This window comes from Ambystoma mexicanum, chromosome 2p, assembly GCF_040938575.1.
Source record: "Ambystoma mexicanum isolate Mex_15411 chromosome 2p, UKY_AmexF1_1, whole genome shotgun sequence".
Lineage (NCBI taxonomy): Eukaryota > Metazoa > Chordata > Amphibia > Caudata > Ambystomatidae > Ambystoma > Ambystoma mexicanum.
In genome coordinates this window covers 1,201,824,343-1,201,850,265 of record NC_090923.1, presented here as the reverse complement: position 1 = coordinate 1,201,850,265, position 25,923 = coordinate 1,201,824,343, and the positions used below count along the sequence as shown (strand labels likewise).

General features: G+C 44.8%; 1 protein-coding gene and 1 long non-coding RNA gene across 6 annotated transcripts in view; one reads left to right on the top strand and one right to left on the bottom strand.

The window, feature by feature from the left end:
* LOC138567333 (blue-sensitive opsin-like) overlaps positions 1-17,953 on the top strand; it is a 198,066-nt gene extending 180,113 nt beyond the window's left edge. Inside the window, exon 5 of the mRNA XM_069645431.1 lies at positions 17,340-17,953. Within this exon, the coding sequence (XP_069501532.1) occupies positions 17,340-17,468 (129 nt within the window). The 3' untranslated portion in view covers positions 17,469-17,953. The remainder of the gene's footprint in view (positions 1-17,339) is intronic.
* Positions 1-25,923, bottom strand: part of LOC138567334 (uncharacterized) — a 154,924-nt gene that overhangs the window by 23,010 nt on the left and 105,991 nt on the right. Inside the window, exon 6 of one of the 5 annotated variants that reach the window (XR_011302173.1) lies at positions 20,315-21,233. The exons of the other annotated variants lie outside the window; for them this stretch is intronic. This is a non-coding gene — a long non-coding RNA (uncharacterized lncRNA). Of the gene's footprint in view, positions 1-20,314; positions 21,234-25,923 lie in introns of those variants that run through there. 5 annotated transcript variants of the gene reach the window in all.

Sequence of the window (25,923 nt, the reverse complement as noted above, 5' to 3'; positions counted from 1 at the left end):
ACCTAAGGGTACAGTGTGACATGGTCTAGCACCACTAAAATGTACTAGTTCTCTGAGACGGTTTAGGAATTCAAAGGACCCGCAATATCCATTCCTATCCTCTCGAAATGCCAGCCAACCACTGGTATTGGAATTAAGGGAGCCTTGGTTGCCCTGCCTGCCTTACTTATCTGAAGCTTGGCAAGTTGGGCAGGTGCGCAACAATTCTATAACTGGTAAAAAATGGGGCAAAGAAAATTGGCATAGATGCACTCAGGAAAATTGAGGAATACTGTTAACTCACACCGACATGGAAGATGATGATGAAAGGAGGAGGAAGAGCACTTGATAGATACATTTACCTTTCTTGGGATATAAATCCAATGGGGAGGGGGAGCCCTTTTTAGTGGAGGTATGGCTCCCAGGCAAGGGGTCATGAGCTAAGGCATGTTGAAGGGAAGACTCAAGCACCCAATGAGGTCTCTAGACAAGTTCACTCTATGAAGGTCTCCTCCAACCAGGTGCCTCCTTGCTCCTCCAGAACTATCAAGGACAACATTGCCTCCCTTGCACCATCCCTGACTGATTTTTGTAATCGCTCTTTTGCCACCGGCTCCTTCCCACTACTCGTCAAGCACTCCCGTGTGCATCCTCTCTTCAAAAAACCCTCTGCCGACCCCTCTTGCCCTGCTAACTACCGCCCTATCTCCACTACCCCTTTCCTGGGCAAACTCCTGGAGAAGTTGGCCAACACACTGAATCAGTTGGTTGTCTCCACACCCACCAGTCTGGCTTCAGAGCAGCCAGAGGCACGGAAACTGCTGTACTGAACACCTGTGAACGCTTGCTCTGAAATCTTGATTCCAACTCTCCTTCTGTTCTTATCCTTCTGGATCTTTCCTCTGCCTTCGACACAGTCAATCATGCCACCTTGACTTATCGCCTCTATGACACCCTTGGCATCACGGGCCATGCACTGGGCTAGTTGACCTCCTTCCCCTCCGACTGTCCCTCCAAGGTTCCACTTGGTCCTTTTCTTTGCCCTATCACTCTCTCCACCTGCGGTGTCCCTGTGTCACCTTTGTTTTTCAATATCTACCTTGCCTCTTTGGCCCACCTGATCTCTTCCTTCTCTCCTCACTTTCAGTGTTATGCAGACGACATGCAGCTCTCCTTCACGCTTCCCTCTATTGCCTCCTCTTCCTCCTCTCACATCCCTGACTGTCTGGCTGCTATTCAGTCATGGTGTGCTTCTAATGATCACTGCCTTAATGCCAGTAAGACCGAGATCCTTCTCATTGGGACCCCAGTTCCCACAGCCCATCCCTCCCTCTGCCCACCCTCTATGGGTCTCCTCCCCTCACCCTGTTGTGAGGCAAAAAACCTGTTGTCCTCTTTGATTCCTCGCTCTCCTAGCCTCATGTTGATGACCTTGCCAAGAAGGCCCACCATCAGCTGCACCTCCTCAGAGGCATTCTCCCTTTCCTCACCGTCCCCCAGAAACTCAATGTCTCCAGAGCTCTGGCCCTCTCTAGGCTTGACTACTGCAACAGCCTCTTCCTCAATATTTCTTTATACTCCCTTCGCCCCCTTCAACTAATCCAGAATAGGACTGCAAGACTTAACCTTGGCCTCAAGCCGAGGGACTGCATCTCTCCAGCCCTTATGTCACTTCACTGGCTCCCAGTTGCTGCTAGGATAAAATTCAAGACCCTTTGCATCATCCACAAGGCTTTCTGGTGCCTGGGACCACGCTACATCCGTCTCTCTGGCCCCTCCTGCCCATTCCACCCCCCTTCTCGCACTTAGCATGTGGACCCACTCCACCACAATCCTGGCACTTTCCTTCCTGGCTTACCCTGAGCACTTGCACTGTCTCCTCTTTACCCTGTTTTTCCCTTCCCACCCTAGCACATCGCTAAATGCGCACACCGTCATGTTCAAAGATCCGTAAATGCTGGTAAAGCAGACCAATACAATAAAAAAAGCTGAGATATAACAAAACACGTTTTTGTTGGCTCCAAAATGCGCTGTACTCTGGGTTGCAATGCCATGTGGTGGGTTGTGAATGTATGCTTGCTTGAATAGGCCAAGGTATCAGAGTATATGACTGCGGGCATGTACCTGTTGTGGCAACATTGGGTAATGTCTTCTTTTTTCTCCTTCTCTGCTGAGGGTGCAGAGATATATTACACAACCAATTGAAATGGCTGCTACAATCAAGGCAGCGGAGGAGGCTGTGACCTTTTGAATTATTGGAAAATTACTTAAAATTTGAAATCATAATGTCAAGCGAAGTAAATATTGTTATAAACAATTTCTGTATAAAAAGATTATTATGGCTTGCTTTGTGAAGTAAGGAAAGTATAGAAGTTCAATTATTTATTTATATTTATTTACTGTATTTATATTACGCCCAGACCCATGGGTATCGCAGTGTTGGTACAGTAAGAAGGTACAATAAGTAAGTGGAAAGGAGACACAAGGTTCTAATCATATCTGTTAAATAGTCAGGTTTTTACCCGTTTTTTAAGGCTGTACAGGAATGTTCATTTCTGATATGCAGCGGCAAAGTGTTCCAAAGGGTGGGCGCTGTGACACCGAAGCAGATGCCACCTGCTCTCTTCTTTCTGAAGCACGGAGTGAATAGCGTGGTGCTGGCAGATGATCTTAATGAGCGCAAATGTTGTTTTGTGCAGATGTTTGTTTGTTTGTTTGTTTGTTTATTTGATATAGCGCAAAAACCAAACCCGAATGGGTAGCTGGGCGCAAACAGTACAAGATTGCTTAAGAACTTGGTTACAGGAGGAAAACACATTGTACAGTTCACAGTTAAATCAAGAGAAGTATGGTTTATACAGTTCACGTTGGGTCAACGGTAGGTAAAGTGAGAGAGCAAGGGAAAGAGAGGAAAAAGGAAATAAGAAAAATAAAGAGGTGCGGAACTACGGTTCAGTCAAGTTGGTCAGATGTCATTCATCTGGTTGCAGGCATCTAGTGTCTATGTGGGGAGGTCGAGTTAAGTGTCATTGGCACGGATCCAAGTGAGGACTTTACGTCTAAAGCTAGAGTAGGGTTGGTCCATTCTGAGATCCAAGGGGAGTTTGTTCCAGGTTTGCGCAGCTATGATAGGGAAACTAGAGCCGCCTGCTGTACTCTTTTTGAATCTAGGTATCATAGATGGTGCTGTTAAGATATTTGGGGGCTTCCTTGTGTATGCAGTGATGTGTAATCGTCAGTGTTTTGTAGTCGATCCATGCTTTAACAGGTAGCCAGTGCACTTCTCATCTGGTCATGGAGATGTGCTCTGTTCTGCGTAAACCCAGTGCAGCACGTAGGACTTCATTTTGTAACAGTTAAAGTTTAGCCAGGTTCGTAGTGGTGGTGCCCATAAGGAGAAGATTGCAATAGTCCAATTGGCTGATGATCAGAGCTCTGACGAGTGTAAGGCAGTTAAAAGGGGAGAGGAATTACCTGCTAAGGTAGATGAGTTTGGAAGCGTGGGCTGTGGGCTGATGCTAGCATGCCGATATGTCTAGTCATGGACAGCTCAGCATCAAGGTGTACACCTAAAGTCTTCACATGTTTAAGGACCATTATGTCAGAACCATCCATGAGCCAAAGTGTGTGTTCTGTTGCTAAGACAAATTGTTAATTCTGAAGGTGTTCTGTTATGTTACTGGGGCTTATCATAGCATGTCTTCTACCATTTGCATTGCTTCTTGATGCTTAGCATTCTGCAAGAAAGGCTGATTTTTGGGCATATTATTTATTCATTTATTTACTACATTTGTTACACGCCCAGACCCTGAGGTATCACGTCTTACGTACAGACATCTTAGGCAAACACATTGGGCATAGCTACTTAAGTATTGGCTGAATGATAAGTAACTTTACAAGATGGTTCTTAAGAAATAGACTGTTAGTATACATAAAATGAGACAAATACAGCAATCATATTTATTTATTTACAGATTCAGTTCAGTCCACCACAGGGTGGAAGGTGTGTAGGCCCTAGAGTGACTACAGGAGCCTAAGGCGATCAACTTCGGTTGGCTAGAATTGGTTAAATAGCCAAGTTTTAAAGGATTTTTTAAAGCCAGGGAAGGATTCCTCCTTTTTGATGTTAAGAGGGAGGGAGTTCCAGTGTTTGGGAGCCAGGACTTGAAAACTACTACCTCCAGCTATAGAAGATTTGTACCGTGGGATTTCCAGGAGTGCGTTGTTATTGATCTAAGAGTCCTACTGGAAGTTTTTTTCTTAATGGTGTGGTTCATTGGAAGTAGAGGTTACTATTTGATTGACTGTGAAATGCATGTTGGGAGTTACTGTTGTCTGCATGTGGGTCAGTGTGTGCCACTTGTGTGGTGTGTGTTTGAGGTTTTACTCAGTTTTGGTGTATAGCAGACTAGGGCATTAAGTGGGCCAGAGCTAGCCAGGGTTCTGCCCCAGTAGTCCTCAAAAACCGCTTCCGAGCTGGGGTGCTCATGAGGCTCTCTCTATTCCTACTAATAAAGACCTTTTGCCATTTCTGGTGTGGCGGTGTCAGACGTTAGGCCTCACCCCTACCCCACTTCACGCCACGCCCAGCACTCTTCAGGCCACACCCAGCACCTACTTCAGGCCCCAATGCGGAAATCCCCCCTCGATATCTCACCCCACCTAATCCACTGCAGCCAGACAGCAGGTTTAATGTAGCTGTATATTATCGCTTTCTTTCATGTGGGTAGGTTTCTTTATGTTTTTCATTCCACTAGATTTCTTTTATGAGCACTGATGGTTTGCTCAAACCGAAATGTGAATTAAACTGAAAATGAGTCATGTACCACCTTTTAACAGTAGTGGTGTGGCCAAAACAAATACAGTCATTCTAATAATAGTGCAGGGTAAAGTGAGAGCTGGAAACAGTGAAGTACCAACCGTGTCAGAGGAGGAAATAGACAACAGACTAGATCAGCCTATCTGCTGTTCTTATCTACATAACTTAATAGTAGATTTATTTGTAGCTTAGTCAATCCCTATCCACTCCTTAGCTCCGCCCCGGAGGATATCTTCAGATTCTTCCATTGAACCATACGAGTCCAATAATGAGCGCCATGAGGGGTAGGCGGGCCGCGGGAGTGTCGCATCTATGAAAGATACCACTGCTAGAGAGCTATGGCTGCAGATAAGTAACATTTTTCTTCTCCAGCAATTGGATTTTCCATATATTTACATTCTGGTGAACAGTTTTTGGTAATTGTTTAAAAGGCAGGGAGGTGGTAAAGAAAAAAGGGGGCTCATATCCGGTGAACAGGCTACACTGGGCTGCCTTTCTGGCCCTGCATTCCTCTACCACCTTTCTATCACTGCAGTAACCCTGTGAAAGTGTGGGTCATCTTCTATGTTTCTGCTCTGAAAATGTCCTTGAGCGGTAGTAACCTGTCCAACACATGGATCCCCTAGAACGAGCTCTGGACTTTCCAGTAAGTGGCCTGCTTGCTCTCTCGTGGCAAAACCTAACACAATCTGAGGGACATCTACTGACGCCGGCCTTCAGTGTCCACCTTACCTTTGCCATTTATCTCACAGGCAGCAAACATTTGAGTAGAATGATGTAAGCGCCCGAAGGGCTCCATGTGCTGTCCTAGTTCTGTCTGCACCTCCACTGAGTGGAGTGACCTTTCTGCCAGCCTCAATGAGTTGCTGAAGAAAGCTGGTAACACCAGAGGTTAGTTCAAATGAAATGCCTGAAATTAATTAATCATAATGCCCGAGACCAGTCTCTAAGCGCAGGACCGGGATTCAAACCTATCTTTCCATTGGATTGAAAAACACCCCTCCCATGCTGTCTGGATGGTGAAATCTGCCGGTGAATGAGTCACACTGAGAGTTGTTTTGGGTGGCAGCCAGGTCTATGTCTGTTTTTCCCCAGGTTTTGAATATGAAGTCCACATAACCCTGTTTTGATTCTCACTCATGGCAAGCTTCCTGTTCTCTGCTCAATAAGTCAGCAATTGAGTTTCAGACTTTGAGTAAGCAGAAAGGTATCAGGAATATAGCAGGACAGAAAGCCCATCTATATAGGTTCTGCGATTCTGAGGACAGGAATAAGGATGTGGTCCCTATCTGTTTCTGAATATAAAACATTGTTCTGGTATTGTCCATGGAGATCTTTATGTTCCTTTATCTGACTTTTGGTTGGAAGGACCTCAGCGCTCCAAACACTGCTCTGAGGTCTGGTACATCTATCTGCAACTGAGTATCTTTTGCGGACCATCGTCGCTTGGCATGGAGGTTAAATCAAACCTCACGATTACCATGAGGATATCAATACATCTCTAAAAGCCACCCCTTTTCATGTGTCTCCTTTAGGCCTACTCTGCTAATTATCTCCTGGAACATTGCTGGCCAAAAAAAGCCAATTGCTCGACCAAGGCTTTTTAATGTTCTTAGCCAGGTTTGACATTATTCTGTTTCAAGAAACCTGGTTAATCTCCCCCATGGCTGTTGATGGTTGTACACCTTTTTTCCGCAGCAAAAAAGAAAAAACGATAGGGAAGAAACAGCAGAGGCTTGATGACTCTGGATGCAGATCAGCTTACATCTTTCTGCTCTTTGCTATATTCAAGTAATGCCCTTTTGGCTGTTAGTTTAAAGAAATCCTAATGGTGCCATGCTCTGCATTTTTGACGTCTATAATTAATTCTACGGTAATGGTTTGGGGGATGATGTACTGGATTTCTGAAATGTAGTGAGGAAATATCTAGATAGCGATTTACTCTTTAACAAACAATCTTCCTTTTTAGCTGGGCTTGTTTGTTCTGGGCTAGGATCTGCTCTCGATGACAAAGATCTAGTACATAACATATCAAAACCATTGGCCAAGGATGCTGGGATGTGCGGATCTGGCAAGCTTCTGTTACCCTTTTAATCTGAATTAGATCTTCAGACTCTGAACGAGAGGTTGCCCTCTTGCCGCCCATGGTGCTTTACTTTTCAGAATAACCGATATTCATCGACAGTCAATGAATCGACAATGCTCGTGCATGATTGGCATCTTATAGCTGACCCCCAGAGAGAATGCCGCCCAGAGAGCGATCATGATCCTCGAAATATGTCACTCAATGTTCAGATGGGCGGCGTAGATCACCTTTGAGGCTACTATCTATCTCACATGGCCCTACGATTCAGCTAATAAAATGGAATGCCGCAAATGGTGAGCCTATGTACGACAGCCTGATCACTCTTGCCTTCAGAGGCATTGCTAGGGGAGGCCTCAGGGGGCTTTGGCCCCGGGTCTTTTGGTTGTAGCCTGCGATAGAAGGTCAGGAGCTACAACCAAAAGGCTAGCCAGCCCAGAGTCCTGACATTAGCGTAGCCCCGGATCTTTTCCAGACCTAGCAACACCCCTGATTGCCTTACCTACAAATGAAGCCCGCCTCACCTCTGACACTGTTTGTGATTGTATCCTAACAGTATTCGATAACCTCATGGTAACTGCCAGGTTTATTTTAACTGGTCTCTGCCACAATACCCTGCACAGGGTGCATACCGTTGGCTGGTATACAAAAGAATGTAGGGCTTGAAAGGGCATTCTTGTGAGAGCAATACACAATTGTCCAAGAGATGTAGGTGCGATCAGAAAAGCCAGATTAAATTATCAGAATGCTTTGACCGAAGCAAAAATCCTCTGAAAACGTGGCATATGGAGTGTGCTTGAGCGGGCAACCCGCTGTAAGAATAGTATTTTGTTCTGGAAAATTATAGCACATGGCATAGATATAGACGCAAAGTAATGATGCAAATCGTATTTCACCTAGTGTTCGGTTTAAAGGTGTAGAATAAGGACTCTGACACAAAGGTGACATATTTGGGGCTGTAGACCTTTATTAGTAAAAGGAAAGCAAGAGAAAACCTATTTTTCCCTATTTCTAAGAGGGGGTTCCCTGCCTCAACTAAAGTTCTAAGTTGTCCACCAGGATGTCTGTTAAAGTAAAAATGTTCACTGTCCTGTGTCAAGAAAACCCTACTTCCAGCCGTTATGCTACAAACTAATAAACAACGAAGCACTGTGCTGATCCCAGGAGCATGCCTCCCTTCTCCTGGGTTATTATTGTCCAAGTTGCACCCAATGTCTTCTCGAAGGGCAAGGAGAAGGCCTCCTTACTCCTGGCGTTCAGTCTTAAACAACCTGGCAGAATGACTCTGATCACAAAGTTTAAAATAAAGTTTAAAATGATAGTCCTGGCGGGACGACTCCCTTCCCCATGTACCAAAGTTCCAAATGAATAGGCCTGGTGGGACGATTCCCTTCCCTAGGTCACAAAGTTCCAAAATAACTGTTACTTCATAAGCCAGGAGAATGCCTCCCTTCCCCTGGCATTTGGTTTCAGTTTCAAATTAGCCCAGGGGAATGACGTTACAAGGAGAATCACTTCCTTCTCCTGGTAGTTATGATATAGTCTCCTACAAGCAGGTCGAATTACTCCCTTCCCTTGGCCTTCTCTGCATTATGTTTCACATTTACAGCACCCAACTCTGAGTATTGTGAGGGTCTCAGACCCTGGTTTCTCTCTTCTTCTTTGGCTTGGCCTACTTGGTTCACTTCCCTGCCAAGTACTGCCATAGGGAAGATGACTGGTATCACTCTCTTGGGTTGGGTCTTCGACCCTTGTATCTCTTCCCCTCTCTTTATGGCCCCTCAGCTTCCTCGCTTGTCAAGTACTGACACGAGGAAGATGGCCCTGCTTGTAATCCCATAACCGGGTTTGTGCCTCCCGCACCTTTCTGCCCCTGTCGGTCTCCCGTTACAATATCTGCACCTGGGATGCGTGGCCACTTCTTCCTGGGGCCCTTCTCCTGCTCTGACTGTTTGCAGGCTTTTCCACGTCTGGGTTCCTTTGCCCTGAAGATCTCCTGCCTAATAACCCTCCCTTGGAATGACCTTATGGACATTGTTTCCTGCATTCACGCCATTGTATGCCAGCCTCCTGGTACTCTCTGGACGCTTTTGGGTAAAGTAGTCCCGTTGTCTTCTTGACTCAGGGAGCAAACTACTATTGGCTCCTTCCTGGCCTTCTCTGCATCTTCTTCGTGCTTTCCAGGCTTCACAGTTTCTCGTTCTGTTTGGCTGTGTCTTCCCTTCAGGCAGTCCTTCTATGGTCTTTATCGCGTATTCGCGACCACGCCTCTGTGGAAGTCTATACCACTGCAGTTCCTTCTTCCCATGGTTTTCCTTTTGCTTCTTTGTCCCACATTGTCCCAGTACTTGAGTTAGCTATGTTCATGATGATCCTCTTCATCTAAGTATTATCCAGGACTTTGAGATGGTCCACTTTACAACAATTACAACAACACATATATCTAGTCTCTACAAAGAGATTAGCAGAGATAGAAGAGGCCAGAAGGGCTGTGGGTTTGATGTTCCTATAAGGGTTACACCTTAGACAATCGTCCTTCTCCCTAGGGGTGAGCCCCTCTCCATGAGATCCTCCCTCATTATACCACCCCCAGGGGGACTATCAGGTAGTGGCCTCACCTGCCTGGGCTCATGGGAAGTGGTTCCCCCCCCCGGGAGAAGTGACGACATGTAGTGAATCGTCACAGTGGGTAGATCACTTTTCATCCCAGTATAATTCTCCTTCATTACCGACCGCCTGGCCGACCCTGTCTGAACCAGCCAGGACAGATGACGATTGTATTATGTTCTCTTACCTAGAAATTCGACAAGCCTTACTGTCCCTTGCCAATGGCAAAGTTCCGGGGGGTGATATGGTACCGTTTGACATCCTCAAGAGGAGTTTTCCAATCTGGGTTCTGGTATTTACTCAGCTATTTAAATGCAATCAGTAGAAATTGTCCCTTTCCACTAAGCTCGAGGCAAGCTATTTTTGTGCCATTTGTCAAGAAGAGGGATAGGGGGTTATCCTTGCTGCTACTGCCCTATCTACCTGATTGATCTTCAGCAAAATGGTTTGGGAGAATAGTTGATACCAGATTAAATGATTGGGTTGAGCCTGCTGTAATTTGGGCCGAGGGGCATTTTGTTTTTTGCGACTGTTGAGCAAGTGCTAATTATGAGGCTGATCCTGGATACATTTGTTCTCAGGCACTGAACCCCAGTAAACTTGGGCTTTGTGGATCTCAGCTCAGCATTTGACAAAGTTAATCGAGGGAAGCCCTGGGAATTTCTACTGAGTATAGGCCTTCAGAAACCTTTTACTTTCCATTCTGGTGCCCCTACATGAGAACCTTACTGCAAAGGTACATTAGCCTTGCACGGGTGGGCTGCCCCCAAATTTCCAATAAACAAGTGGGGCCAGACAGTGGTGTGTCTGACACCTTGACTGGTTGACGTCTATATTCATTATTTATTTGGTGAATTGCGAATATCCACTTTCGATACCCCAAGGTGTGCAGGTAGGAACATTTGTGCTTTGGCATATGCCGACAACATTGTCTTGCTCACACTGTATGGCAGTTCATGATTTGAATCTTAATTCTGGCAAATCGAAGGTGATGTGTGTAGGTCGTCATAGGGGTAAACTGCCAACAATTTTTGCAGATGCAAAGAGACTCGCATGGGTTAAAGAATTTTCCTACATAGGGATTATTTTTAAGAACAACCTGGATTGAGGCTCTCATGTGTTTAACTGCGTCACCAAATGTGCACAAGTCGATGGTGCAGTTCTAAGATTTAGCAAGAGCTTGGGTGATTGCTCACTGGACGCTAAGCATCCCATTTCTACTGCTAAAGCTGTGCCTACTGCCAGTTATGACACTGAGGTCTGGGGATACTCTTCTGTTTTTCCTATCCAATGGAAGGAGAAACTCTTGTTGTGTAGATTATTTGGAGTATCGGGTGGTGCCCCCACCTACGTGCTGCATTTGGAAGTAGGCTGGGTATTAATCACAGAGACTCTGAATGTTAAACTCCTGAACTTGTGGAGAGATTGTGGTGTAACAAGGAATGTGATTATCATTTAACACCTTTTGGCTTATTAAGGACCTTCTGGCTTCGGAGGTTGGAGGTCAGCAGCACCTGGCTGCAATCTATAGGTCCACATTGGGTCTCTGTAAGCCATTCATTAACCCCTTTGAGTAAGGGCCAACTGACTTGCCCAAACGACATGCTCTATTTGTTCAGGGAAAAGGCCTGATGCACCATAGCGTTGAGATTGTAACACCCACAGTTCAGCACTTTTATGAGCACAGTCCTTAATTTTGCTAAGACAGTTCTACAAACTGGTTCTTGAACCCACGTAAGCGGGGCATTTTATTTGATTTTAGGGCTAATCATGTACCACTTGCCTCCTGTGGCTAGGTGGAGCTCTAGCAAGACACAGGCTATTTCCCCGCTATGTTCTCACAATGTGAGTTCGGTGGATGATTTGACCCATTTTTTATTCTTTTGCCCTATCTTGAAGGATTTAAGAAGGACCTATTTTGAGGTTGTATAATGTACGAACACTAAATGAGGCCAATCTCCTTTTTTCCTCATTGCCCTGTAAGAGCGTGGCTCATTCTATTTATGGTTATATTGAAAGTGGCCTAGTGCTTAGAATGTTTGAACGTTTTTAATGCTGTGTCTGTGTGTGTGTTTTGTGTGTTTGTTGCTCACTTTTATGAAATTATATTTTTGAAATAAAGTTTACTGACTGACTGAGGTAGGTTCCCCAGCCCTACATCGAAGTAGCCATTGTCACCATCACCATAAACTGAGGGTTTTTGAGCAGTGCTTCTCTTGCCACCATCAGAGACTTGTAAAACGTTTCTGTGAGGGAGTTATTGTCAACCCTGTTTTGAAACAAGGAATTCTTTTAGTTGGTGCCTATGAAGTCTACAATTCTGTACCTGGGGGTGCAGAGTGACATTATGCCCAGGAGAGACCTTTTGCTTTGACTTCAGTAGGCAGATTTTTGACAGAATCTCTTTCATTCATTTCTCGCAATTAAGGCCTCTGTATCCAAGACCAGTTCCAGGAACACCATTGCTTGCAGTTGATGGAGAAGCATAACCACATTCAGGCATGCTTATGTACGTTGCCTAGCATGATGGTCATGCTCTCTTCTAGGCAGTCATATTAGCCATTGACCAAAGTAAGGTTAGAGGCGTGGGTCTTCCTTCCCCAGATGGGCAGGCCATGGTGCTAGGCACTTGGAGAAGATTCTTGGGGCCGACTTTAGGCCGAAAGAAAGAGCCCTCCATTAAACATGCTGGCTTGCTACTACAAAACAGAGAAACCTTTAGTGTTTGGGATAGTGCAGGCTGTACAAGTAGGCATCGTCCATGTTGAAGGTGGTCAGAAAATCACGGCTTTGTAGCTGAAGTAGGAATGTTTGCAAACTGATCATCTGAAAGGACTGGGATATCAGGAATTTATTATGAAACCTGAGAACTGGGATAGGTCTCTATCCACCAGTAAGTACAGAACTCCCAAAAATACACACACAGTTTTTTTTCAAGTGTGAAACTTGATCTATTGCTCCCTTAAAAAAGAGAGCCTCAACCTCTTCTCGCAGGACCTCCATGCGCTCTTCTGTCCTATGCACCAGAAATTTAACTGGTGTTTTTTGCAGAAACTCAAGGGTGTGTGCAAATGCCACTAGTGACAGCACCCATTACTCTGAAGTTCTCTCTCCACACTGATTTAGGTGGTCTGACAGGCGAACCCCAACAGTTGAAGTGTGGGTGCAGCTGGTGAAGGGACTGCCCTTTGGTCTTCAAAAAGTCCCTTTGTCTGCTACCACCTTGATTTCTTGGTTTGCAGTGCTTTCTGGTTGCATAGGAAGATCCTCTGCAGGACTGTGAATGGTAGGAGGATTAGGAACCCCTACCTCTGTGATGAAAGGAATGTAATCGGTGCCTATGTTGTAGGGTGTCCAATGGCAGGGCTGTGTTTTTGTCGGTCTTAATTGCCAGCAATGTGTTCTTCACATTCTTCCCAAAAAGGTCCTTCTCATCGAATGAATGTGCACAACCATGCTTGAAAATTAGGTCTAAGAGGTGTTGCTTTTAGTAATTCTCGACTGCAGAGTACAGCTCAATTTCCCAATCTGTCTGAAGCTGGTAAGTGTGATGTCCTCTGCAACTGATGATGCATGGTCTGATGCCTTTCAGCACTATTCAACTCACAAAGCATGGCAAGTTACCTACTAATAGGTGTGTGACGTCATGCCCACCTAAATACAATTCTTTCTTAATCCTTTTTTGATACATGTAGCTTCCCAATTAGCCGTTTTTCCAGTATGGCTCTAATTATTATAACTTTTTAACATATACCTTATTCGTCAGCATGTTGAACTAGTGCCTTACAGCACTATTCAACTCACAAAACATGGCACATTACCTACAAATAGGTGTCTGACGTCATGCCCACCTTAATACAATTCTTTTTGAATCCTTTTTGGATATATGTTGCTTCCCAATTAGCCGTTTTTCCAGTATGGCTCTAATTATTGTCACCTGAGCAGTTACGTCGCCCACGCTAAGTGTGGGTGACGTCATCTCATTATACGTCGCTCGCGCATGTGCGAGTGACGTCATATTGGCTTCCTTTTTGCTGTTACTGATATTCACTCCGTTTACAGGGATATGAATACAATTTTAGCTTACCCCTTGATAGATCACCTTTCTGGCATATTCTTATGCCATTTACAAATCATTCACTTACCTTCTACGTCCCTCGCGCGTGCGTGAGTGACATCACTGCAGTGTGCGCCGCTCACGCATGCGCGAGTGACATCATACTACCACATTAACATATAAAAACAGGTTCACGGATGATGTAGACAGAAAGCTGTGCTTCCTGACCGCATCTCCGCTATACAGAAGATTACGTCCGTGCACTAGTCTCCCTGCAAGTAAGTTATTCGTCATGGGCAGCCCTTATGTCCATACACACCACATCTTTTCCTATTTAAATAATGTTTGCTCTTGCTCTCTCTTAGGAGAACGGAGCCAGCTGCACCTTAAAAAGAATATGATGGAAATGCTAAATTACATGATGCTCCCTCACATTGAAACCTAGGGGCTTTCATCCCGCTTCTTTAAGTCTTCTTCTTCAAACCCTTAGAAGAAGGGTGAGTTGGATTACTATACTTTACTATTCTTTACACACTGATTCACTGTTAATAATTTAGTTTGAGTGTTGTTATGGATTAATACATTAAGCCTAGCCCTACCTTACAGAAGGTTCCGGGTGTATTTCAGAAATTTGTCATCTTTTTTGACACATAATGCTCCCAAAAATTGAACTCAAACAAAGCATGTTGTTGAAAAATTGGGAAAAGCTCTTTGGATATGGTATACCTAAGCAATATTAGGATTCTGGTGACATTTGGGACAGGATGTTCTACCTAATAAGTTTTGTGATCATTAACAAAAAAGTCTTTTGTTTGAAATGATGCTATTATTTTCTACAAATAACCAAATTGGTAAACTTTTGATTAATTTTTGTTCTCCATAGATTCTTGTGAAATTATTGTTGAAATTGATGCCCCTGATGAAGAGTATATGAATCTTGAAACACGTTGGGCCAACCTGAAATTATTAATAAAAGGAGAAGAATGTTTTCTCTAATGAAAAGGAGTCACTGAATTTCTTGATGAACTGTCATATGTATGAAACCTAATTATTTAATTGTGAATATCTACATGAAAAGAGTCCCTAACTATGTATTGACTATCTTTGACAATATCGTTTAGGCTTTTTTGCCTCACAGAAAATGTGCAGGGGACGTAGTTTTCCATAATTTGGATTTCCTTGTTTCTTAGTATTTTTCCTGCCTAGATACCAAGTATTTTTCTCTCCCCTGCACCTCGAACTCTGACATTACATTTTATTCATACCTTATCTTTCATTGAATTACCATTTAAATATTGGTGTGCAAGTGTATTTTTGTGTTTTGTGTGCTGTTTCATCTTCTCTCAGGTGTGCCACGGCTTCTTGCTTCTTTTGTTTAAGAAGGAGCTCAAATATGGGGCCCAGCTTATAACACATCTCGCTGACATATCTGGTGGGGAGAGCTAGAGAGATTGCCACCTTGATGGTTGTTGCTGCAGTAGTAATGATTTGTTTCCCAAAAGTATCCAACAGCTTGAACTCCTTATCTTGGGGAACCGCACACACGGATGATTGATTTACTGACCTCTTCTTGGCAGCTGTTGTAAACACTGACTCGGGATTAGGCTGGGCATTGTTGGGTGCTCTGTATTTTTTAGCTAACCGGTCCCTTCTTGCCGGTGCTGTAGAGCGGTTTTGCATCACCAACGGATATCCTCCGGAACGGGAATAGACATTATTGTTTTTCTGGCTCTTTCCCTCCTCTGGTGAAGAAATCCCTTTCTTTGCTCTGAGGTGGAAGGCTCCAATTTCATTTAGAGGAGAGTCTCCTGGCAGGTGCTCCTCGGGTTTCCCATCCACGGGAATGAGGTCATCAAACTCGTCCATTGTGGAAGAGTATGCAGACGCTGTATCCAGATGAGCAACCCCTTGTCAGTGTCTGACTCGAGGTCAATGTCTTTCAGAGCTCGGAATGGTTCTCTCCTGCCATTCTTTTACCAGTGCAGGTGAAGAGCCAGAGCCGAGGGCCTGGGCTCAATGCAGGTCTTAGTGAAGGCTAACGCGTTGGGGGCCATGTAATGATGTCTGGTACCCTTGTTTGCAATTCAGTGCCCTCAGTTTTAACTTTATGAACAATGTCCATTAACCAATAATGCGCTTCAAGTTGCAGTACTTTTCTCGTTAATGGCCTTGACATTTCCACATGCTTTGGTGCTGGTCTTTCTTCCTCCAACTCCTCCTCCACATCATCAGAGAAAACCCCTTCAAGCCTTGCAAATTCTGAATCTATCTTGTTTTCCAGGATATTTTCCAGTAGGATCTCGAAGTGTTTTGAGATGGTGGGTGGAACATATGGGTGCATTGTGAGTAGTCTTTGCCTTGGACACCTTGGCTAATGAGAAACCCACCGTATGGTGCCTGACGTGCTCATGCTTCATCGACATATCCATTTCGGTTGGTGTGGTGATCTCTTTCTGGGACAGTCTGGTTGAATTCTTGAGGGCTGGATTGTCAATGGTACTGTTGTTAATAGAACTGTCATTGAAAAAGCAGAAAGGTTTATTTTCCTCAAAATCGTTGTTATAGAAGACCCCATCTACGATGTTGCTGTTGAAGAGGTAGTCATAAAGGGTCCTGCCACTGAGGTGGCCATCCACTGGACTGTCGCTGATGGAGTCGTGGATGCCTTTGTCAGTTTCCCTTTCAACAGCTTTGACGATGATGAAGTTGACGAAGATTTAGGTGCCACCAGTACTAAAGACGGGTGCCCTGAAGAATGACTCGTCGATGAGCATTTCTAAGTCACTGGTCTTGTGGGAGGTTGTTTTGTCATTGACGTTCTTGTCATTCTTTCTGCTTTTTTACACTACATGGTTTGCGCTATGGAAACAATGAATCAACTCTAAGCACTTCACTAGTGACCAAAATATAGAAAATGAGAGCTTGGTGTTCCCTATTAACATTACTCCTGAGTGGGTCACAGCCCAAGGAAGACAATATTGTAGCTTTCTGATATAGTCGGCTGGTTGGCACTTGCATGCTCACGCTGCGGTGATTAGATATTCATGGGCACACACAGGTCAAGGAATAAGATTATAGGTGGGGATAAAGGAATGGAAATGGAGCATTCCTGGGAACTACTGACAATGGTAAGGGTACTTTCTAAAGTTTAATGCTCCGGGAGTAGCCTAATCTCTCAAAGCGTTATCATCTTGCCCATGAGGAGAGAAGGCACATGTATGCAGGAATGAGAGATTGTGCAGTGAAAGTAGCCCTGGGAGGTGCAATGAACTGTGTGTGTGTGGTCCTCAGGTAGCAGCCTGGGAAATAAAGGAACATTAAGGCAGCAGCAGGTTTATTGAAGTGGTTTCAACCTGCTACCGCTGCTGCTACTTTGAATAAACAGAAGGCCCAACAGCCCAAGAGAGACGTGTAGATGGGGACTTTCATTTTGTTTTCAACTCAGAACTTTCTTTCTGAGCAAGAGTTTTCCAGATGGTTGATGCCCGAAGAATCTTGAACTTCGGGCAAATCAGAATTTCATTTCTTTGTAAACTCTAAACTAATTTGTCTGAACAAGGGCTTTCCAGAAGATTAACACCCTGAGTTTATAGGAAATTAGAATTTCAGGTTTGAACCTCTGGCCAATCTGAGTTTTAGACGTTTTGGTCAAACCCCTCTGGTTTGTAATCCACATTAAAGGCAAATATATGAATATGAGCAGTAAAATTAATCTGCACTGCACTATGTCTTTAGTACCACTGTGTCTGCTTTTTGGATGACCTGTATAATTTTTTCTTTTGTTCCACCTGCAGTTCCGGTCCTGTATGATGAAGCTCATCTTCTGTGGCAAGAACCCCTTCGGGGAAGACGAAGACACTTCTGTCTCTGCCCAGTCCACCCAGGTTTCCTCTGTGTCAAGCAGTCAAGTGGCACCTGCATAGAGTCTGCGGTCATGTGGCGGGCACGACATGGCGCAATGATATTGGAGGCTCCCTGCGATGTCAACCAAGCAAGTCCAAGCCTGTCCTTCTCATCAGATCCTACCCTCGTAGGGCACCCTCACACAAGCCTGCGTCTTTCGATGGTCTTTAATAAGTATTTTCTGAGGACCGAAAGACAACTCCTCCACCACTGAGATGGCTCCCCTCACCAAATTGACGAGATTTAAAAATTAAATCCACCCTTAAAAAACAACATAGAAGCTATTCAAGTGAGAAAATCTTCCAGCGCAAGTGGAGCGTCCCATGTCCTTTTCTCAGGCGTGAACGTAGTGTGGACGCTCCTTCTTGCCTGGTCTGACAGGACGACTTGTACAATGTAAATATGCTCTCTCTCGCCTCGCTTTGTCAATCTCTGTACTTGTCGTCATGTAGCTTAGCTCTTGCGGCTGGCGTGTCGTGGAATAAACATGGGAGATGCATCTTCAGTGCTGCTGCGTCTAATACTTATTGTACAAATTATTAGTCTGTGACTACAGCATAACTGCTGTAGATATCATGCTGGACAATCTGTATGCTACACCGGCTTGTACAGCCTACATATATACTCCAATAGCACGCACAATGAGCCCTCCAAGGATTATCATTTACATATGTGTTTTTCTGCATGGCAGCCTTTCAAGGACCGTCCTCCCAAAATATTTCTTTATTAATGGAAATTAAAGGAAAGCAATGCATTTTTGGCACAAACATGCGTACAATATTTTTAACATTGATTTTCTGAGCGGTAGGACCAGTGTCCCTAACAATGGTTGAGAGGATGTGGATATGTGACCCGATGATGCAGAGGAGGTAACAACATGAAGCCGGGACAAGGACAGTAGAGCATGATATAGGAATGGGATAGCAGAGGAAGTACTAAGTTTAGGATGATGGGGTGAGGCATAAGTGCTGTGGGGTTGTCGTAGTGAGGTTGGGGAAGAGGAGAACAGGGAGATGTGGTGGCGTAGAATGCTACGCAACTGGTTCTTCAGAAAGGAGAGCTACGAGATTAGATTTAAATAGTGATAGAGTCGGAGTAGTGCGGAGAGGGAGAAGAAGATCATTCCATAGTAAGGAAGTGAGGAGAGGGAGAGAGCGGAAAAATGAGAGGGAGCGCAAAGGGCACGGGAGGTGGCAAGGAGGTGAGCCCAGGAGGATCGTAGCCAGCGAGGAGGAGAGTAGGAAGCAAGATGGGCCGATAGGTAGGGTGGGACAAGTCTGTGCAAAGTTTTGGAGATGACGAGAATGAGCTTATTCTTTGCTCTCTGTCACAAAGATAACCAGCCTAACTGACAACCGGCTGGGGAGGTTGATGAAGAGTTTACAGTCAGGAAAGTTGAGGACTTTGTCGAGAGGTGAAAAAGTGTAGTTGGGAATGCCTAGATGAGAATGACACAGTAGTCAGATCGAAAGAGTACTAAAGAGGAGATTAGGTGCTCAGCAGTGTTAAAGGGGAGAAGATATAATATTTTACTAATGTTACGAGATTAACAGCCTCATTATGAGTTGGGCAGTGTGGTAAACATGTATGGTACTATGACAGTGATACCGTATACCGCCGCATTACCGCACCACCTAACTACGAGTTTTGGGGTGAGGTGGAGGAAAATCCTCCAGCAAGAAGCTGGAGGTAAATCCCTGGCCTTACCGCCGAAATTTGGGCAAATCGGCGTAATTACTGCCACAGTAATACTGCCAAAATCCGCCATGGAGTCCTACAAACTCCAATTAATGGGGACTAACACCACCTACCGCCACTTGTAATCCGGCAGTAATACCGCCGGACCAAGTGCCAGTAACAGTAATTCCATTTGGTGGTATCTCAGTGAAGGGCAGCAAGGGTTGCAGGAGCCTGAGGGAGAAATCCAGGTTTCTGTAAGGGTAATGAGGTCAAGAGAGGGAGAATGGGAACCAAGGAAGTCCAAGGTAAAGGAAGTCTTGTTACAGACAGAATTTGCATTCCTAGAGTGAGATGTGGAAGCATAGTGATGTTGGGTCTGTGAAGTAGAGAGGCGCGAGGTAGATGGAGGACGAGTGATGAAAGTCAGGGTTGGAGGTTTTGTGCAGAGAGAGAGTAGGTGAGCGAGAAGAGGCGAGGCACAGAGGTAAAGAGATGATTGGGATAGGAAGAGAGTTGACATGGTTTTTAGCAGAGAAGAATGAAGAAAGAAGTATTAGAAGAGAAAGGAGGAGATAGTAAAAGTAGTTCATGGAGAGAGCGGGGCTAAACAATGATTTTTTTAAATTTTATTTTAATGTTTATGGTTTATATAAACCTTTACAAAACTTAGTTATTTCAACAATATATAAGATACAAAGTACACAATGTAATTGGTACTTACAAGCAAGTAGCAGGAAGCAGCAATGCTAGGCAAAGAGGCTGTCGGAAAGGCTGGAGGTTGGCCCTTAGCTGTTTGCCCTTTTCTGAGTCACCCAAGGCTGGATCGCCACAAAGCAAGGAGCCAAGTGGTGGTTTTGGGGTCAGAGGTCACCTGAGGCACCTGTACATCAACCCCGGATGCTTCTTGTAGTTCCGCTGACCTCTGCAGGCAGCCTCAGGCAGATAGAATGAGTGCCTCTGGTGGTGTTGTGAAGTGCTCCGTGTTGCTCTTAGCCCAGTTGTAGCCCCTTCTGGGGGTGAATATGGAAGCGTCTCCATTGAAACTTGCGACAGTGGAAAGTGCTGTGGAGGAAACCTTCAAATCTTCCACATTATTTTTCAATGGTACTTTTGCTGCATCTTTTTAAAATCATGGCATAAGTCATTTAGTCCATTTATATTGAATAAGCATGAACCCAAAGAGCCATCAGTTTGGAAAGAAACAGAATGCAAGAACATGATGCCAGTAGCTGTGTGTAGTGGACTTTTATGTATTTTACTGAGTTAGGTGTTCACCACAGACATCTGTGTGCAGGCTACAATCACTGGTCCATATCCTGGTAGGGCCATGTCATCCTTTTGAAGTCAATACAGTGAGGACCGCTTTGAAATGGGCTAATAATAACACTTAATCTTATAGTGCAAAGAAGCGTGAGGAATCTGACATAAAGTACTATTTAAAAACATACCCGTTTTTTGTCTTTACCTTGGCTGCTTGGACATTGTTCTCCACCTGCATGGCAAAAACCATCTCCTTACTGTAGGGGTCTGCAAACTTTGACTCTCCAGCTATTTTGGCCTACAACCTTAGACAGCATAGACAATGCTGAGAGATCATGAGAGTCGTAGTCCAAAACATGTGCACAGCCAGAGGTTTCAGATGCCTGCCTTATTGTCATCCAAGCCTAGATGACAGTCTCTGTATCCATGGCTGGATATGGTGCTGATCTTGTTGTGGAGGCTAAGAGTAGCCTTTGCAATGTACGGAGCATCGCAGCCTCTCACAGGACAATTGATCATTAGAGAAGCAGCCGGCCGGGCAAGGATCCTGGAGTGGAGAGTCAAGTACCTTGATGCATAACTAACAGCTGAGGCCAAAGAGACATCCGTACATATGAAACATGTGGAGTCCTGCTCCGGCGACTTGGCGGTAGGCTCGATAACTCCATGTGTATCCTCTCACTTAACTCTGAAAGGTCACCCCACCTTTCCTCTAAATCACATTCTAACAACAACTTCTCTGAATTACTGGCTGGGTTGGAAACGTGTGGCGGGATTTTGCAGACTGATGGACTGATGGCTTTGCGGAATACAATTGTTTTTAACTGAGAGATTCCAGGGACACACTAGGAAATGAGAAAAACGAAAGATTTCTGGGATGTAACTGGACCCACCAGATGAAAGACAGCCTCCTTGTTCTCGAGTGTCAGCCAGTTTCAGACTTGCTGTCTGTATGAGACATGAGCTAGACTTGCTGTTGGCTTTGGGTGGTCTCCAATCCTATTACTTTCTGCAATTGCCAATGCATCTCCCCATTCTCATTTCCACAAATGTACTCAACATCTCATTCTTTATGCTGTCTTTATTCAAATGGAACCCTTCTTTAATACCTCACATCTTTTCATGCCTTCTGCTTTCCGTCATCACAATAGAATTAACCACAAGAAAAGAAAGGCCTTCTCCAAGGACGGGAGGTCAGAACAATGGCCAACGACCTCAGTCATCCTTTAAAATTCAGATATTCTAACAAAATGGAAAACGCTTAATGAGTGCACGCTCTCCTTTTGAGGAAATAGTAACCTGCACAGCATACACCGTCCAATGTTTGGCATTTATTGACTGGGGAGTCACAGTCCCTGCTCTCAACATTCAGGAATCTCCTAGGGCCTTCCTTGCCCCCTCTCTCACTGAACACTACGCCCCATCCTCATTATCATTCCTCCATCAGGTGCCTTCCCCTTATTTCACCAAAGTAGAAGGAATCACAGCAACCAGAAATCATTCTCAAAGGCCGGGATGGTCAGAACGATGGTGAACAACCTCAAAGTCATTCTCCATTCTTCTGACCTTCCAACAATGGAGAATGGCTTCTAAGTCTTGTTTTAAGGATCCATCAGCCTGTACAGCGTACACATCCTGGTCTTCACCAGGTTGGCGTCAGAGTTCTTGATCTTGGTGCAAAATCAAACAGGACATGCCTTCGGCCTTCTACTGAGTGATCGTTGGCTCCAGCCTCGTTTCTCCTCCACCGGGTGCCTTGCCCCTCCCTGCGGATGTGAGGTGAATGCACAGCCGAGTTCTGCTAGTAGTGAGCTTTTTGCAAGTGTAAACAGTTCAGAACTAGCGGAATTCCCACCATGCACCCCGGAGAGGTCAAGGAAGAGCAAGACACATTGGGACTCTGACCAGTCTGGATTGTAGTGGGTCGCGGTGGAATGCCGTAGATTCTGCGAAAAAACTGTTAATCACTGTCCAGATGAACATTTAATCATTTTTGCAATCCTCAACATGTTCTGGAATATTTGTTAGTGATTTGGTAACCCGCAATTGATATCTTATGGACCACAGTGGTATAACATTTATGGACTGTGTGTTTCAGTACATCGTTGATATTATTGGACATGAGGGGAGTCAATATTGCCTGATAGAAAGTGTACACCTCAAAGTCGCAGGTGAGGGTGATTGTCTGCTTGGAGGGTAATTTGCATTCTTAATAATCAAAACTATCCCATATGTACTAAAACCTACATTCCATTTTACCATAGCAAATCAAGGTGATTTTTCCATTATAAAATACGTGAACAATATATTTGAGTGGAAGAAAATGAGAACAGAGTGAAAAACACATTCTGGCACAAATGACGCTTTGAACAGAAATGAGAAAAAAGGATGTAAAACGACACTATTGTGCTTCTTTCAGGGGCGCCATTTGGGGGTCAGCTGTATTCTCCCTTGCAGTCTACCTTGCTATCCCTGTATTTAAAAAAATGCAAACAAAAATGTATTTTTTAAAATAGAAGCTGCTGGGCACTAGAGTAGCGGGGGCCCTGCCACACCAGTTCTGCGGTGGGGCAGCCCAGTCCTCACCCATCAGGGTGAAGGCTGGGCCGGGGCTTGCAGCGCGAGAAGGAAGATCTCAGTAGGGTGAGGTGACCATGAAATGTGGCACCTGTCACATGCCGCTTTCAGCTCCAACCCATCTCCTCCTGCTTCCTCATGGCTCATATACAGGAACCAGGAAGCGCTCTCAGCTTCCTGGATCCTGTTTGTGAGCAGCACAGCAGAGCCAAGGGTGGCCTGGAGTGAAGGACCAAAGCTGGAAAAACAGGCAAGAAGGCTTTTTAAAAAAAAAATGTGAGGTGTATTTTGCGTGTGTGAAGTGCGTGTCAGATGTATGTACGTGCTATGGGTCAGCAAATGGTGGGTGAATGAGAAGAAATGCAATAGTGTGTGTGTTTGAATGTTCTGGGTTGGGTGTGTGCCTGTATAGTGGATGTAAGAGAAGGTGTATGACTAAGTGACTGGTGTGTGAATGAGTAGGAATGCGAGAGTGTGTGTTTGAATTTTCAGGGTGGAAACACGGCTGTTAGACACATCTGAAGGTCATGTACTATCACTTCCAGTGATGTCACTTGAGGGTGGGGGGAAAATGACATCACTTCCTGTGATGCCATCAGAGGTCAAGGGTCATGTGAAGTTACTTCCGCTACCTGTGGCATTTTGTTGAAATGACGTCCCTGGCTGTTTTGCTGTTTTACTTTTAGCCTTTTTTTTTAAGGCAGAATTCAGACAACTTTTTTCAAAACTTTTTTCAAAAGTGCCTTCCGTTGCCCTCCATTTTATACAGGGAAAAAGCACTAAAAAGCCTTGTTTTAGAAATGTAAATATGCATGTTTTATGGTTGGAACTCCACCTCTCACACCCCAGCTTCCTATTACAAACAACTTGTAGAGAAAGGAACACGGACAGCACAGTATCTGCTGTTTGTATCCGAGCTTCCCTTGTTAAATCTGCATCCTGCAGCAGCAAGTATAAGCATACTGCATGGAGCAGGTGCAACAGGGAAGCGCAGGTAAGAATAGCTACTGCTGTGCTGCCCCTGCACTGTTTTGGAGTGTTTTTTTCCCCTTAGGGATTCATGGAGTTGCCAACATAAAACATCAATCAAAATACAGAAGCAAGCGTTTTAATATTTTTAAGCACCTTTAAGTAAGCTTTATAGACCTAGCCAGAGAGCCTTACCAGGAGTTGTGGGCCATGAAGGCCAAGTTAAAAGCCTGTGCACAGCAAGGTCATTTAACGAGGCCTTCAGGGCCCAAAACACCTCTTACGCAGCACGGCTATAAAGCTATTATGTGTCAGAGGTGAAGGGGGGATGGGGTGGGTGAACAAAGAATGACAAAGAAGGCAATCTGCTTGGAGTCTTTGTTGGGAATGACCTAGTTCCCCGAAACCACATACAATAAAATGAAGAGGGAAGGGATGGCCTTAAATCCCAGCTGGGCTGCGTCTGCCATTGGGCCTGTCAAGGCAAGTGAGTGGCTGTTGGGGGTGGTAAACATGGAGAAGCCGGGCCACGTGTGACTGGTGTGGCCTGGTGAAGCGTGTGTACAACGAGGTGGAGCCATCCGCCACCCGATCTAAGAAAGGTAAGGAGGGGCGATGGCACGGAATTCAGAGTGCCCAGGCAGCGTCTCTCAAGTGTGGCCTGGGCAAGGTGGGGAGAAGCAGCTTCCCCTAACTGGCCAATTTCCGGGCCATACGGAATTTCCGAGCCATACTAGCTTGTATGGCCCAGAAATTGCTCATTGTGTGATTGTCACGAATTTAACAGCTTTTTATTTTCTAGTTGCAAATTTAGGCGTGATGAAAAAAATCCAACATTGATTACACATGTGAGGAAAGCCTGAGACTCGATCAGTATTGGAAACTACCGACTGAGATGCAATTTGCCCTTGACTGATTGCTTACCAGGAAAAACTATTGATTTTGTTTTCATTTAAATTTAATTTTTGACATTTATAAAGCGCACAAGCAGCCCGTGGGCATCGTGGCGCTGTTACAGAGGAATGCGGCTTGGTTACATGAGACTTACAGTATAACATATATTAAAGACAAAATCAGCAGGTTGGTGCCTAAACAAATAGGCAAGTTTTGAGGCTTTACGGAAGCCAGGGTGTGAGGGTTCAGCTCTCAGAGTGTGTGGGAGAGAGTTCAATGCCTCGCCTCAATGTAAGGGAAGCTTGCCCCGCTAGCCCTGGTTCATTTTATTCTAGGGACTAGAAGTCCGTTAGCCTAGGGTGCTCTAATGGGCTTTGAGGCGCTTGTTCTGATAATTCTCATGGAGAGGTAGGGTGGGGCTGAGTGGTTGATGCACTTGTGGGTGGTGGCCATGGTTTTGAAGATGACACGTTATTTTATTTAATGGGGAGCCAGTGTGCCTGCTTCATTGAGGCAAAGATGTGTTCTCTTTTAGGGATCCCTGTGTCATTTCTGGTGGCATTATTTTGAATAATTTGAAGCTTCTTTAAATTATTTTCGGAGGTGCCCACAAAGAGGACATTGCAGAAGTCCAGTCTTGAGCCAATTATAGCTCGGGCGGTGTCCAGTCAACTGGTCGACAACAAACTGGTCGACTGCAATTTGGTCGACACCATTTGGTCGAATGCCAAATGGTCGAATTTTTTTTTTTTTATATATATGTGTTTTGGGGGTTTTCGTGTGGGGAAAAAAAATAAAAAAGAAAAAAAGGGGGTTGGGGGGGGGACCCCCCCAAAAAAAACCAAAAAATGGGTAAAAAAAAAAAAAAAAAAAAATTCGACCATTTGGCATTCGACCAAATGGTGTCGACCAAATTGTCTGTCGACCAAATGTTTTCGACCTTTTGACTGGTAACCGCTCGGGCGATAGACAGTTCACGGTGGTGAGGTAGGATCTGACTGTGTTAAGCAGTTTAGTAGAGTATGGTGCAGAGGAGGCAATGGCAGAGGTTTGTCTGGACATAGATAGGGTGGCATCTAGGTAGATTAGTAGGGT